The 18,213-nt window shown below is 39.4% G+C and overlaps 1 protein-coding gene across 1 annotated transcript; it reads left to right on the forward strand.

Moving 5' to 3' along the window:
* Positions 1 to 7,003: 7,003 nt before the first annotated feature.
* LOC118335398 (free fatty acid receptor 2-like) lies at positions 7,004 to 10,588 on the forward strand. The gene has a single exon (XM_035671655.1). The coding sequence runs from the start codon at positions 7,243 to 7,245 to the stop codon at positions 8,263 to 8,265; it is 1,023 nt and encodes a 340-aa protein (XP_035527548.1). The 5' UTR covers positions 7,004 to 7,242; the 3' UTR covers positions 8,266 to 10,588.
* Positions 10,589 to 18,213: the final 7,625 nt, after the last annotated feature.

Consider the following 18,213-nt stretch of genomic DNA (forward strand, 5'->3'; position numbering starts at 1 on the left):
ACTCAGCCTCGGTACATGGGACACCAGCTCTACCAACTGAGTTAACCAGGCACCCGATTCTGGTTGTCTTAATGTACTGAAACCAGTTAATGTGGAGCCATAAGACAGTGAGGAAGGAATTCCTAAATTACATACTAAATTCTTTTTTATGATGAAGCTTTTTTTCCAGTCTATTCACTGTTTTGTAATTTCTTTTAAGAAATGGAATCTGAAAGAGAAATTATAGGTATTACAGAAGACTGTTGGTGTCATCAGTAGCTGACTTCTCATCTAAATGCTCCCAAATGTTAGCAAATGTTCCCCATGGCGATCATTAAAATTTCATCTCACCTGAACGCGGAAGCCCATTGCTTCCTTGCTCTTTTTCTTATTACGCTACTAAGATATTAAAGAGGTGTATTTTGTACATCTATTGAGCAATTTTACTCTCTAATCAGAAGAGTAGCGACTTTCAAGTTTCATCGACCTCCAAGAATGAGTACTATGCCTCCGTCTTGTGGCTCCAGTCCAATTGAGGGCTCCTTTTATCTCGCCAATCACCCACTGTTTGACAAAAACATTGATTTAACTCTCTTTTTCTCCTATTATGAGATGCATTTTAGGTGCTTTGTTTTTTGATCTTTCAAGACATTTGTATCTCCATGATCCAAGCTCCTGGTATGAGGATCAGTGGCTTTTTCAACATCTAGGCATTCCCATCAGTTCAGTGTATTTATCGTTCTCTGCACTTGTTCCAATTAATAATGAAAACTAAACTCTCATTATTGGCTCTGAACTGACTAAAAGCATTTTGTATTCGAGACCTTGAATTGTCTCTGATTAACTGCTGCAGAATTTGTGTGAAAGCCAGAACTAAAAATATTGCTAATCAAGGATCTAATTGTACTGTAAATAAAAAGCGTTCCAATAATGGAGGCTGGTTTTCAAATAAAGTTGACTCAATAGATGGGCGAGTGCAGAGCAGAGTTCAACAAGCCCTGTAAACAATCAACAAGCCATTTCCTGTTGTGCGTTTTCATCATTTTCAGGCTCATAATCAAGGGCAGGTGGCGTGAGAACATTATTGCCTAGGAACCTCAAACATTAACGCTGTGTGCGACTGATCTCTGACCACTTTCTAAACACATCCATACATCCAGCAGCCTTGATATCAGCTCTGCTTTTACAACCACTTTGTGAGTTCCCAGCAACAGCAGTTAACCCAATAAACGCCCACAATCAGAATTAATTGTACAGGTGTGTGCCTTGGCCTTTTTCCCAGTAGAGGGAGAAGTTTGAAAAATCTGCACAATGACCACAAGCTTACAAACTTACGTTGAAAACTAATCTTGGTTTCTGTGTTTACAAGACTCACACAAAGCAGGGTATCGCCACATGTTGTTGGCTGAAATATTAATTGCGCATGTTGGCAATGAGAGTAAACTGCACAGCACTTTGAAATGGCACTACAGGAAAGTTTCCTTTTGGTACTTATCTATAAAAAGAATTCATGTGATCATTATAAAACTTATTAGTTTGGTATGGGCGGGGAGCCAGGGCCTAAAAATCTATATTGCCTCCATGGCACACACTGTCGTCTATTTTTCTCACAGATTTCAGTCCTTTTAACAGTTGTTCCTTGGACTCAGGTCATACTTGATAGGGCTGCCAGCCAAATGTACAAGATTATCTTTTCAACATAGCAAGCTTTATTTTATGAATGTGTCACTGGGAATAAAATGAGTCCAGCTATGTTGGAAGCAAAATCACTCTACAAATAGCAATATGGTGGCTTAGCAGCCACTGAACTCTTCTGTTGGGATGGGAGAATTATGTTGTTATTTTTTTTCGCCACCACAAATATAAGGAAGCTTATAGGTTCATGCTCTGGGTATTAACAGAGGGATTAGTGAGGAGGCTTCTGGGACGCTCAAGTCCATGAAGCACAGAGTCGCAATCTCTTCATTGTTGAGTTATCTACTTGATGTAACACAATTAACTATTTCTTTCAAGTGCACTGAGGTCTTATAGAGGCAAGATGGAAGCGGATTTCAGTGGCAATCATTCTTTGTGTCGCGTCTAACCTGTTGTGGCTGTGCAAGTCCTGTGTGAGACAATGGTGAGTCTCTTCTGTTGTGGACCAAAACAAATTTGCTGATAAGAGGCAGCTGAGTCTGCCTCTGCGAGATGCTCGACAGATAAACTGTGAAATTGGACAAATTAGCTGTATGAGCTAGCAAGGCTTGCTGTTTCTACTGTATTCACCTAAATAAAAATAGTGTGGCTTATTGTTAACAACATACTGTAATTTATACAGAACATTAGACATCAGATCAACGGAATGCAAAGGTAAGACAACAAGATAAATATTCTCTGAAACAATTATCGAGTACTGTACTTAAGTGATTTGCTAGCAATGGCAAAAAAAAGAGACTTCCCTCTGAACTTCTCAGAGGGTTTCAACTGTTCTGACTGAGGCCCAAAGACGTAGAACTCTCCAATTTTTCACAGAAAAGCTTTAAAAGATTACAGAGAAGTGAGAGAGAAAAAGATGAACAGAACTTTTATTTCTTTTTTTTAATTTTTTTACCATTTTTCCTCTTAAGCATTTAAATGATTCTTCAGCCTTATCTTGTGATCCTTTGGAGTGGGCTCGAGCCCCAGGTTGGGAACCACTGGATTAAACTACCTATTGTAACTGTAAAGTAGTTCAAATTAGCTCCACCTTGAGCAGCTACAACAGTGAAATGCTGCTTACACATTGATGCATCAGTATTAACAATCTAATAATGTAATACTTAACAATATAAGCCAATTTTCCTGCAGAATGAGAACTTTGAAAATTCTACTTTAAGTATATCTGACTGGTAATAGTATTTTAACTTATTTTAAGTAAAGGATCTGAGTGCTTCATCCACCACTGACAGGCCATTTAAGGCTACGTGTCTGTTGCTTGAGTTTATGGTGTTGCATATTTTATGAGTAACCTTAAATGAAACTTTAGGTTTTAAGTTCCTTCCTCTTTCCCCTAAGATTTCAGGAAGCTGAGGGTTTATTTTAATTTACACCATTTACGATAAATCAAGAAGGGAATGCATACAGTCACATCTGCTTATTTTACCACTTGACCATCTCCTCTTTCTTCCCATACCTGCTCTTCAAAATGCTATTGACAACATTCAAAGCAGCTCTTGTCTATGCTGCCCATGTTTGTGCTCTCTAACAACAAAAGCACTCTGACACTTTGTTCATAACAGCCATGTCAATTGAACTTCAAAGTGGCCTTTCCTAGCGAGCACAAAGCAAAAGGACACAGTGACGGCTAGTTTATTTTCTGGGTAGTATCACTCTATAGTATGACGGCTCATATTAGGGTTCTAGCTGATTACTGTAGGCCACTTATTCTTATATTTTTATTAACCATTTCTATTAGTTTGTTATTAATTAATACAAGAACAATTTGCTGTTTCCCACACATTTTATTCTTGATGAAATATTCAGAGACTCCACGGCACACTAAAACACTCCTTTAAAATATTCACTAATGTAATTCGTTTATAGTTAGCAGGTCCATTAAGCATTATTGCCCACCCTCTCTATTTAGCCTCTGGGATACTTTACAGGAATCACTGAGAGCAATAAACTATATCTATTTTGGTAAAATAAAGTATTAATTTACAAATATTTTAAATTGAAAAAGGAAAAAAATGCTCAGCAATGCTTTTATAGATTGTTTCGATGTGGAGAGAACGACCTGCATTATTTTGTTTCTGATATTTGGGGCCTGATACATTGGCGCACCAATAAATCTTTCTACTCCTCGCTTGTATAATGTATGATTCTATTCCTGCTGCTTCAGTAACCACACAGACTGTTGCTCTGCAGGCTTTTCTCTGTACTTCAACATTGTGCATCTGCCGCTATGTCCTTGTTCTATTTTGTGTGCTTATTCACAAATATCATCCTGTTGCATCAGCTATGTCTGACTTCATTCCCAGTGTCCCAAACTTTGAAAAGCACCTCAGGGTTGTGGGTCTGCTGCTGCCATTGAAGACCTGTTTTCACACCAATCAACCTGTCTGACACTGCTGGGAAAATCCCCTTTCACACACATGCCTGCAACACCTGCCATCTTTGTTTATTTTGTGAATTCATAACCACTCACAACACATCGGGAAGAATGAATCAGTTATGTTTGTTGCCACAAGGCTCTTCAGTGCCAAAGGTGCGGCTCTAGAGAAATATTCATGCGGTAAGGATACCTTTAGGGGTGGTAAGAATATATGGTGAATTTATCACCAACAATCACATATATCAACATTTGTGCTGTTGACCTATCCACCCCAACCTCCTCCGTATGTGGACTTTGTAACTGTATAATAATGTCACCTTTTCTCCTGTCATAATTACTAGTGCTGCTAGAGGGCTTAATAAAAAATAATAAACTATATGGTGGATATTGTACATTTACATTTGACTACTTTTACGCTGTAAACAGGTATAGTCAGTATTTCCCTGCCAACATGGATTTAAAACTGCATTTAGACCTGCCTGTTGGGAAATAACAGAAATCGACAGAACTACTGAACAGTTATTTTCTTCACATAAGCAAAGAATGTGAAAAACACAATCTGTGTTTGGCGGTGGGGAGACTTCAGTATTTCTAAAATCCTGGCCTCGGCCTTTCTCCACCTCTTCCTTCCTTCTTTGCGCTGATACTAATTCTTCCAGTTAAAGCTAATAACTAAATGAGGAAATATTAAATGATCCAACCTTACATGCTTTATATTCATTCAGCCCTATGTAAAATATTTTCCTTTGGCAGTGGAAACAACTTTAATAGACTAATATGAAAAATAATATTCTGCCTCTGATATCATTTTAGAAGATAAGAAAAAGTAAAATATGGAATGTGAAGGCACAAAACGGGACCTTGGCTACATTTCTCTTTTGATTTGCTCCTTTGTCTCTTGCCAAGAGGGTGAATTGTCTCTGGCTAATTACTGAAGCGGGGTGTCCTGCAGTGATGAAATATCACTAAGCCTTACAGTAAAGTTTGTGCTCAAACAGCATCTTAGAAAATCCCCGTTGTCATTCTGTAAAACCAGCTGTCAGAGTGGAGCACACCAGCTTGCGTAATGTGATCTATGTGTGGAATACAAATCTAATGATCTCACATGGGAGCGCATGCCTTTAAACTCTGAAAGACGGTTTTTAAATAAGATCAATAGCAAGGGTAAGAAGTGACTGACTGGTAAAGAGGGCAAATATCTAATAAAGGAAAATGTCAGAAGGTAGCAAAATATCCAAAACTCACACATGAGAATCAAGTGTTTAAGGACTAAGCTAAAGTGAAAGTGCCTCAGAGTGATTTACATACATTAAGCAACATCAAAAGGACTCTTTCCACACCTCTGAGTTATTATTACTTCAAAAGCTTGTTTCTTTCACTATGTAAAATTAACCATGACTACCTACACTTTCAGCTAAACAAGAGAAATTTGACCCTGCTGTTGTGACATTAGGTGGCAAACACAAAAAGGCTGCTGACCTCTATCATCCCTGGATGTTTTTATTTTTTTTTTGCTGCAGTGGGCTGAGGAAATACAAAGTCTCATCAGTCTCCTTTGAATAAACCACGTCATTTTTTATTATTGTGTACTATATATGGCTAGCCAAACAGCAGGCCTCTGTTTGAATAACCATATAGCCGGCCCTGCTGCCATCACATGTGGTGAAGGGAGGGACTGCTCTGACAACATCTCTAAAAACAAGTGCTTTTTCTCTCCTTCTCATAATAAAGAGGTGTCCACGTAGAAGCAGTGTGCATGGATAACTAAATATGATTTAATAACCTACGATCAGACAGGCTTGCAGAGACAGTCCGTGCCACTAATATTGCAAAAAGGCCAGTTGTTACCACGGAAACCATGTTTGGCGAGCGTGGGAGATAAATTGCAGCAGTATCTCCCTAATAATAATTTCTATTATCTGCGCTGGATGTTTAGATTATCATGTAAATAGGGGGACGTGCCAGGCGACAGCAGGTAGGAGCTGAAGGGCTGGTGAATAGAGGATATCAAATAAAACAGTTGAGCAATCACCACATGTGGGTGTGCCAAGAAACACGCAGTCGAATAAGGTAAGGTATTTACTCCTTGTTTTGAGCTACTTTTTTGTGTGTGTGAACTGACAAACCACCACCGCAAACAAAGAGGAAGTCTTCAAGTTGCTTAAATTGGTGGTACTTCTTTTGTTTCGTCACATTCCAGTGAAGGGGAGAAAAAAAACCCTCCCCCTTGCTTGGTCACTGGGTTATAAGAGTTGAGATACTGTCACCTTACTTTTATGTGATGCAGCTCATTACATGAAGGGTAAGGAACTAGCTTTTTAATTTTTAATATCAAGTTAAAATATTTTCTCTTTGTATCTGTATTTTTTAGATTCTGCACATTTCCTTCAGTCTTTATTTTGTATTTCCTTTATAATAAGATGCAGGAATTAGATACAAACATTGTTTTGATGACAAAAGTGTGTTGTGAAGCTGTGCCAGCTAAAGCTTTGAGACACTCATTTCCTTGGTGTAGTTAAGTCATTATGTTTATGAGGGTCATCATTTCCACAACTTGTCCAGTATTTGTGCATATATTGAGAACAGGGGCTGGGAGGTAATGATAAAAGCATCATTATACTGTATTTACGACACAGAGGAAGCAATAACACAGTATTACGGTTTGTATACAAACCCATGTGCCAGACCAAAACACTGACTCCTCATTAAGAGATAATTCAGCTCCGCAATAAACTCTGAAGTAGGGATATAGAAAGAAATTAAGAGGGAAAATAGAAAAGACTTTATCTCTGGCTTCGTCCCGTGGTCTTTCAGCTTGTAGGCTAAAATTTAATGTATGAAAAGTATGGCAGTGCACTCTTAAACCAAGTGTCAAAAATGGACACTGGGTCGAAATACTTTGCTGTGCAGTGTGGTAATCTCTTTCCATTCTCTCTTATCAGCAGAGCTCAAAGCCCTCGAGGAAACGATGAGCGTTGGTTTATCGGTGGGGACAGGAAAACCACGCTGTCTCACCGGGTTTGTTCCAGGCCGCTGACCCAATAAGAAGCCTTCGTCTCCAGCGGTTCTAACTGCCTGACAGATCAAACCTCCCTCTGCTGCGGTGTATTCATTCCCTCCAGAGCCAAGGACATAATGTGACACATCTCGACCCTTAACTGAGTGACTGACTGACAAACACCGAGGCCACCATGCAGGAGTGCCACACTGGGCTGTGTCTGTCTGTCTACATCATTACCTTTGTCCTGGGCTTCCCGGCCAATGTCCTCGCCTTCTACACTTTCTGCAAGAAAGTGAGGCAGAAACCTACACCGATTGACATCCTGCTCCTCAATCTGACCATCTCTGACCTCCTCTTTCTCCTCTTCCTGCCCTTCAAGATGCAGGAAGTCATGAACAACATGGTCTGGGACATGCCCTATGTCCTATGCCCACTGTCTGGCTTCATCTTCTACATGACCATCTACAATAGCACCTTCTTCCTCACTGCAGTCAGCGTAGAGCGCTACCTGGGTGTGGCTTACCCCATCCAGCACTCCCTGAAGCGGCGACCTGTGTACGCTGTCGCCGCTAGCATCTTCTTCTGGATTTTCACCTTTATCCACCTGAGCATTGTGTTTATTGTGCCATTTATCGGCCCTGAAAACTCTCCGAATACCACCTTAAGCCACAATGACTCAGCTAGCCCTGATACTGAAGAGAAAAAGAGGAAGGTGTGTTATCAAAACTTTACTGAGGCTCAGCTGAGTGTCCTCCTGCCAGTACGCCTGGAGCTCTGTGTGGTACTTTTCTGCATCCCTTTCCTGATTTGTAGTTTCTGCTACATCAACTTCATCAGGATTCTGTCCAAGCTGCAGCACATTGACCGGCGCCGGCGCCTGCGGGCCATTGGCATGGCACTGGGAACGCTGCTGGTGTTTGCTTTATGTTTTGGCCCATATAACGTCTCGCACGTTGTCGGTTTTATTACATGGAGAAGTCCTGACTGGAGAGACAAAGCCCTGCTCTGCAGCACCTTTAATGCTTGTCTAGACCCTCTCATTTTCTACCTCTCCTCCTCCGCTGTGAGAGGGAATGTGGGTAGCATGATGGAAGGGGTTAAAAGTCGCCTAAACAGGTGCATGTCCTGTCACATGTTCAGGGCCCTGCGGGGGACGGTTAACAAGACTGAAAAAGATAAGGGACACAAACAAGAGGAGATCAATACTATCTAAGCTGACTGAAAGGAAACTGTGAGCAGCTGCCTTCACTAATTTATTATTTCTTCATCCCTGGAAGCAGGAAATTAATGACGTGTTTATGTTTTTACAAATAAGAATATGACATGGTATACTGTATACAGTGCAGTGTGTGTCCCTATTTGACTCTCTGATGAACTTCCTAATTGGAAACGAGACAAAATAAGAAAACGTCTGTCTGTCTGAGAAGGCCACCGTTTTTATGCAGTGTAATGTGTAAAGCCACAGAGACAGGCTACTTTGAACTGTCACAGTTACGTGACAAAAAATTCTTACATAACAACAAGATTTCACAAGATCTCCTTTAATGCAGTTGCAGGTGTTGTCGAGTGCTGCGGCACAGACGCCAACAAAATGAATATCTAAGCAACAGCTTCGGACGTCATCTCTAAGCAATAAGAGATAAAGCTTTCCTTCCAACATGCTTGTTGTCAGATACTGTGGAAAAAAATTCGAACTGTGAAGTGTGAGATATGAAAGAAGATTCAAGCGTGTTGAAAATGACCTTGTGTTTGTACAACTTTACAAAAACATAGTTTGCAGCTAATATACAGTTTGCTTTTTATGTGAACATATATTTGTGTATTTGGCTTTTCTTATGCAGATTTTAGTTTGCACAATTTTATATTTATACTTGCATTTGATTCAAAATTTTTTTATTGTCATATGGACATACACAGTCATATTTCCACCATTATTAGGTAGTATACAATGTAAGAATATATGTTAATGAATTGCATGTGAAATTATGCCTGAAAGCTGTATGACAGGGGCTGTAGTAATATAAGACAAAACGCAAAAACAATATTTTCATAAACAAATTATATAAACATATTTTACATAATTTATGACAGTTAGGTAAGCTTATTAGGTGATTTTGTTTGTGTATGTATATGAATGTCATAGATGACAGCAGAGGAAAAGAAAGTGAACCCCAGATATACTATTTTCATACACAAGTCATACATTTACGTAATTTATGACCAAAATATTGTTTTGTATGGGCAGCAGTCAGATTCAAGGTGATTATGTTTGTTTGTGTGTGTGTGTGTGCATGAAAGAGGAGAGATAAGGACTAATTTGTTTTTTAAAGGGAGTGATGAACATGAACATAAATATCCACCATATCCACCAGATCAAGGTCATGTTATTATATAAAATGTATACCTCTTTTATATATATAATGACATTCATAAAAGTAGTTTTAAATAAAAATAAGGATTAAGTGTGAGCAATAGCAAGTTTATTGAGCCTGTTTTTGACATCACTAATCTGGTTATACTGTAGATTCATCATCTTGCTCTAAATTTAATGGTCATTATTACTGGCAGCATTTGGCACTTTCGGCAGTGGGGGCAGGCCTAAATATAAAAGGCCTAAATATAAAATGAACTTCCTCCAACACGTGAATCAAGATCTTACCCCACACACATAAACAATGCTATCACACAAGCAAATGCTGGCATCGACCGTAATCCTGTTTTGAGAGGATTAGGCCTGCGTGGAGGTTGAGCTGATCACTGTATCTGTTTGACAGGTGGATCATGCATGAAGCATTCATTTTGACACACAGACCCGGGTGAATGACTAAGATGTGCGGACTACCAGCCAGTGACACAATGAGCAAATTCAAAAACACGCTAGTCAGCACGCCACAGCGATAAAGAGTTACAGAGATAAATAGCTTTGATTTGCAGAAAGAAATCGGCATAGCATCAATGTTCAGAGGCTATACAGTACGTGAAAGCCAGGCTGAATATAAAACAAGAGGTTTAAAAATGGCAGACACTTTCAAATATGAGAGAGAAAGAACTGTTAAGACAGAATGATTCCTATTTTTACAGCAATGACTTGATTTGTGTGATGTTGTTTGTCAAAGGTTGGTCTTCTGAGATGAGCCACACTGGTCCTTTTTTTGTTTTCTCTCCTATTTCATTTTGTGTTTCCTGGAAGACAATAATTGGTTGTTGCGTCAGTGTTGACTTTTTCCAACAATGTGTGATAGGTCACAGGGATAAGGCAATAAGAAAAACAGCCCTGTGCATGTGTGTGCGTACATGATGTGTTTGCCAAAGGCAGAGAAGAACATTGTACTCACATGGCCCACATCATTTTCCCTGCAGGCAGAAATGTTTGACTGCTGTAGAGCGCAAGATCACATAAATTAAACATTGTTTTTTAACAACTTCCTGTAATTCTTGCTAAAAGGTTTACTCACTCACCTTCTAATAAAAACACGACTATCACTGCAGAGAGGAAACACATCTTGAGAATATTCAAGTGTCCAATCAGCTCGTTAGGGGAGGCATCTGGAAAGTAGATCAAAAAAAAAAAAAAGGCAAACACTGATTAGCACTGACTTATTATGTTATTGAGCACGACAGAATTAAATCAGGAAGGTTGAACTGGCTTTGGTTGATGGACATTCGCCTCCTCCCTGGGAGGAGAGGTGTTTAAACATTGATTGGGAAAATCATTAATTTGTTCAAGTATGCAGTATTGCAGGCAATCTGTTGCCTTGGAATGATCGATGTCTGACCCACATTAACAGTCAAGTAGGGCAAACACTGAACAAGCGACTTGTGGTATGTGAGGCCCTGTTGTCCCTGAACTCTGTGTCAGTACGGACTGTGTTATTTGGAAGGAAGTTGCCTATTGACTAGCAAAGAGGAAAGACGTTTTTTTGGGTGTCAAGTTCAAGAATTAAAAGTCCTGTTCATTTTCAAGGTTAGGTGAATAGCAGTTGGTGCAGATTCAGGCCTTGGATAAGCATGGAAATCTTCTTTTTCAAGATTAGAAAATATTTGGTTGCTTGATAAAAAGTCAAGGTTACAAGCCTGTTTACGTAAAAACTTAAAGCTGTTCTTATCGATATTTTTTATATTAATAATGAAACTAAATGACTGTGTGTAATGTGAAACGGGTTGCATGTAATGATGAACCCACACAGTATATTAAAAACTCTGCAGTTTTCTTGAGCTCTACTGCGGTTTTTTAGTGACCTTCAGCTCATTGTTTCATTTTTCTGGCCCACAACTCCCCTGTTATGGTTTATCACCCTCATTTTCAGACACAGCATGCAGCTGTTTTTAGTAAAACACTGATAAAGCAACTGTATACCTTTCCAGCACCAAACAGTAGACAGACAAATAGCAACTATAGTCAACATATTTTAGGGTTTAGCAGTTAAAGTCAGATATTTCCCCCAGGAATTGACCACAGCAGAGCTAAAATAAGTTATCAGACTTACATTTGTCAGGGGGCCATAACCATGACTCCAAATGAATGCTAATGTTGCTGCATAACTGCTGGATGTGTAAATTAGAAGCTGTTGCCATCAAATGTCACTATTAACTTTTTTCCCCACTGTCCAAAAGTGGCCAAGAAATCTGTTACTGCAGGTTAGGGGAGCAAGTCAACTTCCAAGGAGTTTTTCAGCAGGCTGAAGATAAAGGTTACAGTTTCTAGAAACCTGGTAATGCATTCGGCAGTTTAAATAAACTCTAATAAGATTCAGTTTCAGATTAATTCAGCAACTATGTGGTGTTGTTTTCAGAATTCCAATGACATGTGCTCTAAATATATTACAGCAGTGATTTATACCTCTGACAGGCTTCTTCTCCAAAGAAAACAGTAGATATCGTAATGTTTAGAGCCATCTGTCATACCAAACTGACTCAAGAAAAAACATGTTCTCAGAAGCTAAGTTAAATAATTAATACTAATAAGTCAAAATTTTTTATGTTGAAAAACGTTTAAGATATCATTAAAAGAAAACCTCCAAATGGGAATTTAAACTGGTAAAAAAAAAAAAAATAGTAGTGCCTCCAAGACAAATTTCTGCTGTATAAAATTATCATATTTGGAAAATGAATTGATTCTCCGCATTTATTTACCCCAAGTGAAGGAGGCGGTCAGAGCCATGCTCATGGCAGGGTGGTCCTGCACCCAACATGTGAAGGTGATTCCTGTGTCCAGAGACTGTTTCAGTGGGAGAAAAAACACACTGAAGAGGTAGACTTCCTTGCTGTGGTTGTCCATCACCTGGAAACACTTTGGCTGGTTCAGAGGTGTGGCGTTCATCAACCAGTCTGAGGACAGCAGGGCTCTGTCAGCTGGGTGTGCAGACAGGTTACCGTGAGGGTTGATTGCAGAAAGGGTGCAATTGGTGACTGACAGGTGATCGATATCGGCTGTTGTGCTCTGGTAGGTCCAGGTGAGGGTCAGCTCGCTGGGGTGGAATCCCCCGGTGAGACAGAGTAGAGCCCACTGACCAGTCTGTGGGTCCGGGGGAATCTGGAGGTAAATTTTGGGAGCAGAAGGTGGTGCTAGCAGTGAAAAAGAAGTCAGAAACAAAGTAAACACATCAGATGAGATAATTAAGACTGGTAAATTAGGTCACTGCAGCAACAAATAATAATATACAGCAAGGGAAAATAGGACAGAAATATTTATTTAAAAACAAGAATGAATTAAAGAACCAGTGTGTAGGATTTAGTGGCATCTATAGGTGAAGTTGCAGATTGCAACCAACTGGATATCGCTTGCCAACATGGTGGAATAGGACCCGCTCCGTTTGTAGTTAAAAAAAGACTCATTCTAAGGTAACAAAAGCAAAATGATTCTTATTTTTAGGTGATACACAAATGAAAAGATACCTATGAATATTATATTCCATCTTTACCAATAGATCTGCCTAGATGTTACACACTGGACCTTGGACTTTTAAGATGAAATATGTTGAAAAGATGAAAATACACAAATAAAAACAATGTATGTGCACAAAATGCATAAAGAAAACACTGATATATATATTACAAAAATTAAAACGTACACTAAATAAAAAATACAAAAAGCCTTCATAATGAAGCATAATTTTCTAAATTGCTCTGAATCCTTGCTATCACTATACTGTTACATCTTTATCTGACTTCTCTAGTATTATGTTGTGTTTGTACTGTATCTCATTTAACAAACAGTACAAAGGGTTTCGCCTATAACACATTAAAAATCCCTTATTATAAAACGAATTGTAAAAAAATCTAATCTGCAACAAAACAGTTAAACAATAATAAAATGGGTAACAACATGCAATATCAATTGCTATTTGGTGGAGGCAACTTTGCATCCAGAGAAAATCAAAAGGAAGCTTTTCTTCCGCATGAAGGATTTCCACATAATAATTTGGCCATTCCTCCCTGCCTTGTTTTCTGGTGAGTTTCAATTCCCTGGGCAAGATCGATACAAGGCACTGCGCATGGTGCCGGGGTGATTATTTCTAGATCTGTCATGAAACTGTTCAGGCAAAAAGATGAACTCTGAGGGAATTTCACATGACTTGAATTTTTATAGATTGAGCCTGGCCGTTTCTTTCATGGTGATCCATGGTCCACCTCTACACTTGTATTGAGCTGCCTCACACTAAATGCTGTAGCTCCCGCGCGCAAAACAGATACAAATGAGACATAATTACTAGCACAGCAACATTGCCCAAGCACAGCAACCCAAATGAATTTCTGAAACAAGCAATTTGTCTCTCACCCAAGACGACCAGCTCGGTGCCGTTGCCCCACTCTGGGTCTTTCTGTAGTACGTTCACCTCGCAGTAATACCACCCAGAATCCTCCAGTGCTACCTCAGTGATCACCAGGGAGGAGGTTTGATCCTTCTCCACAACGATCTGCCTGGATGACTTTGAGATGAGCTGCTTTTCCGACTTCATTTTGAACCACTGAACCCCATACTTGAGGGATTCAACTTTGAAATGACAGGACAGGGTTGCCGTTTCACCCCGCATCACACTGAGAGAGGGAGGGTACTGTCTAACCCTCAGTCCCACTGGGGTCCCTGTCAGGGCTAAAGACAGAGCCATTAATACAACGTGTCATACAAGGAACTTTTAAAAAGTGCAGAGCAGATCGTTGGGTCAACTACAAATACTTTAAATGTGTGTTTAGTATGTCTGGGTGACAGCTGGGAGCGAAGATTTCCACACAAAGAAGATCAGACAGAAAAGTCAAGCAACCAGAAGAACAAAATTGGAAGTCAATTAAGTATAATTTTACAATGCACCAAACCTTTATTTAATGGCTTCCAAAGCGATAAACTCCACCTAACAGCAATTTCTGTTTTTAAAAACACTAATGCAGACACACTCGAGTACAAAAGATTTCAAAAGCTTTGGAATGTCTGTTTGATTGTAGTGACTTGTCTAGCTTGTCTAGCTTGTCTAGCTAAGTGTGATAAAGTGATTATTAAGTGTGCTGATGAAATACTGCAGATAAGATAAGCAAAACACTCAGTCGCTCACAACTGGAGTGCAGACGACAAAGAAGATCAGCAAACACCAAAATGATGGTCTAAAAACAGGTTGCATCTCTCTGTATTCTACTTTTGTGCAGAAAGAAAGAGAGGAAGCAAGATTTTTGCACTAATTAAATACATTTTTCATTCTTGGAAGTAGTATTTTCCTTACTTAATGTTGTGTCTCACCGATTATTGTCAAAGATGGTAAATTTTAAGGAGTAATAATATTAATATATATGTGAAAATATATTGTTTTATTCTAAAAGGACATATTAAACATTTAAAACTGATACACAAAGAAATTAAGAAAAAAGACAAGCTTAATAGAGATCTTAAAAGCTAATAAATGAACCTTGGGTGACACTTAAAGCCAAAACATTTTGTAACATGATTGACTTGCATACAGACTGACCTGGAACTTGGCCTGCAAACAAAAGAAGCATACACAGTGGAGGCAGTTTTGCCATGCTGCTGTTGCTCCCCACTCCAAGCTTGAGTGGTGAAATAATTTCTAAAGCACTCTTAAGTCTGAAGGCTGGCTGTGCTTTAAAATGTGATGGTGTCAGCGTGTTTTCTTTGTTGCACTCTATGGTTAGAGGTGATGGTTCATTAATAGGTCATTCTTCAACAGAAACCTGAATCTCAGAGACTAGGCACTTTGACAAAAATAGGCACTTTGTCTGCATGTTGACAGAAACCACAGTGCAGTAAACAAGTGCTGCTGCTGTCACTCTACAAGATATTCTACAGTGTAAAGGCTCTTTAAATCATCGGTTTGATGTGTAAGATTTGAATTTTGATTATAAGTAATTACATTATGTTTGTGCAAACATCCTGAGGCCACTAAGGTTTGTATTTACAATATTAAACACGTGCTTATTAATTAAGTTAAAACATACCCTAACACTTAACTCTGAACAAAAGAGGCACACAAGGCACACAAAAATGTGAGTTCAACAACGAAACTAGAGGATCCACTCTATAAAAACACTTACAGATGACTTAAAGGGGCGTTACGCAACAAATGAATTAGCTTTTATGTTATTCAGCAGCGACAGATATGACCCAGCTTAAACGATATAGTCAATTTTTTTTAAACAGAGAACTGTTCCAAATAAGAGAGCATTGCTCAGAAAGTGAGCCAAAAATGTCAGAGTGAATGTGAAGTAATCATTACATTACAGCGACCTTTTAGTTTTTTAGTTTCATGTCCTTTAAAATGACAGTACTTCCTAATACATTTTTTGGTCACAGTACAAGTAAAGGTCAGTGTCACCTTTTTAGTACACTGCCCTCTATTGTATACCAGCCTTATGTACGAATGTTTATAAATAGCACATGTAAAGCACCTGCATGGGCTAATGCAAAGTCTAGTGTTATTGAATCCTCAGGAAGTGTCTTTACTCTCTCAGTTCACACTGGGTTGTTTTACAGCAGAAATTATTGTTATTAATATATTATTTCACACAAATTGGAATATAATAAAACTTGATAGTTTTTCCAGCCTAGACTTAATAAATTCATCCTCCCTGGACAGATTTAAACAAAAGAAAAACTGTTTGAATTTTGTTATTACAATTAATTAGAGCAGATTGGCTCCCAAAACCCATTATCACTTTGTTTGACAATAAACGACTAAACTTGTGAAGCTGTGTTGAAGCTGAGGATGAGGAGACACAGATGTTTGTCATTGACAAGAGGAGGACAAGTGGAGAGTTTCCTCTTGTGTGAATAAGGCCTCTAATTACAACCCAGCTACCAAATGAACCCTGACAAACTAGTTAGAAGTGACTAATTTTCATATTAATGATTGGTAATGACTACAGATCATTTTACAGATCATTTCTATTGTCACTCACTAACAACATTTATTCTAAGTCATTTATTCTGACAGTGTCTCATCAAACCAAACATTCAGACATTGTATTAAATAAAAAACCTCAGAGACAAACCTGCAAACACAACAAAAGCAGAGGCTCTTTACTCAGCAGGAAGGAAAAAGCAAACTGAAGCAACTCGCCTGACCTCGCCTCCTTTCCAACCGCAGGGGCCAACAGAAAGAGCCCCGCTTCTAGCAACAAACCACACACAGTGAGTTCTGTTAAAAACAAAACTGACTTTTATTTTTTTGTCTCCCTCCACTTGATATAATTTTTAACTCCACTTCATGGATTTTGAAAAAAAAAAAAAAAAACACACTCCGAAATAAAAGTCAAGAAGACAAGTTCAGCAACTAAACGAATCAAAAAGAAGTACAATCATCGCTTCACAGCACTGAGCATCTGTCAGGGTTGGAGACAAATGTTTTGTTCCTTTGTTGTTTTTTTCTGCCTTATGTGTTTACATCGATGAGATCTTGAGAAAAGTAACGATTGCCTGTAATTCAGGTCTGTGTTATAAATGAACCAAACATGCCTGCCCTGTGCAGCTCAAAGAATACACACACGCACACACACACACACACACACACACACATACACATACTGTTAGATGGTAGACTGTGAAGCCTCTTGAATTACTCAGTGTGGAGCTCAATACACATTTGCACATAGACACATGGGTACACACACTCACATACACGCATACAAATACAGCATTTAAATCAGCAACGGCAGAGTGGGCAAACCTTGGGTACGAAGGAGTGGGAGGGCAGAACTTTTTGCAGCTTATCGCCACACAAAAAGACACGGAGGACAGGAAGAAAGAAGGAACTGTGTGTGTGTGTGTTGTATGTGTGTGTGTGTAGAGAGAGAGAGAGAGAGGGGGGGAGAGGAAGAAGAAGGAGAGAGAGAGATGGGTTCCACATTCGACACTAACCTAAGCTAACTCATTCCCTCAATTATGCACGGTGGGTTCTCTTCTAGTAAAATTTGTTATTAGTTTCCAAATGAACACATTTTCCATTACTCTACAGTGAGGGTCCCTGCAGTCTGTTCACTCTTATTGCCCTCTTGAGGCACACAGCGCATGATCAGCCCCTATCATACATCCTGTCATGTATCCAAGCCTCATGCGCACTGTACACGTTAATAAGACACTTGTAGCCCACACCGGTGACTTCACTGCAGCCCGGCGTCCCCACCGTCTCATAACTGCAATATAAATCAGCACAAAAATACCAGTTGGTGCTGTCACTTGTGAAAGAAATCCAAGTTTCTCCTGTCAGCCGTCAACATCACAACCAATATTTACCCCCTCGGTTGATTGACAAGGAAAACGCCAGGCGTGGGCTTGTGATTCAGAGAGGCCAAGTAATGTGACTATGTTGGAGATGTGAGGTGGGCGACTTAATGACTAGGGGAGACGCGGTGGGCGAGATGCCTCCATTGTGTTGCCTGGTCCATGCAAGCGTTTGCTGTTGCTCAACTGGTGGAGTGCAGCATGCTGTTAATTAGCCAGACGCTCCATTTCTTAGAGAGGTGAGTGATTGACAAGACGCCATCTGTGGTCGCAGTGAGGAAGAGGGCGAGGCTGGTGGCTCTGTGGCCCAACATCTTTACTGCAATCTGAGGTTTTAAATATATACAGAAAACCTGAACTGAATAATATCTACTTAACAACTCTCAGCTAATTACTAACACTAAACACAGCATTAAAACACTATCTATCTATCTATCT

This window comes from Morone saxatilis, unplaced genomic scaffold, assembly GCF_004916995.1.
Source record: "Morone saxatilis isolate NCDOM2014 unplaced genomic scaffold, NCSU_SB_2.0 Contig24, whole genome shotgun sequence".
Lineage (NCBI taxonomy): Eukaryota > Metazoa > Chordata > Actinopteri > Moronidae > Morone > Morone saxatilis.

Bases quoted from the DNA above. Each gene is read 5' to 3' on its own strand.
- LOC118335398 (XM_035671655.1), top strand. From the start codon at position 7,243: ATGCAGGAGTGCCACACTGGGCTGTGTCTGTCTGTCTACATCATTACC.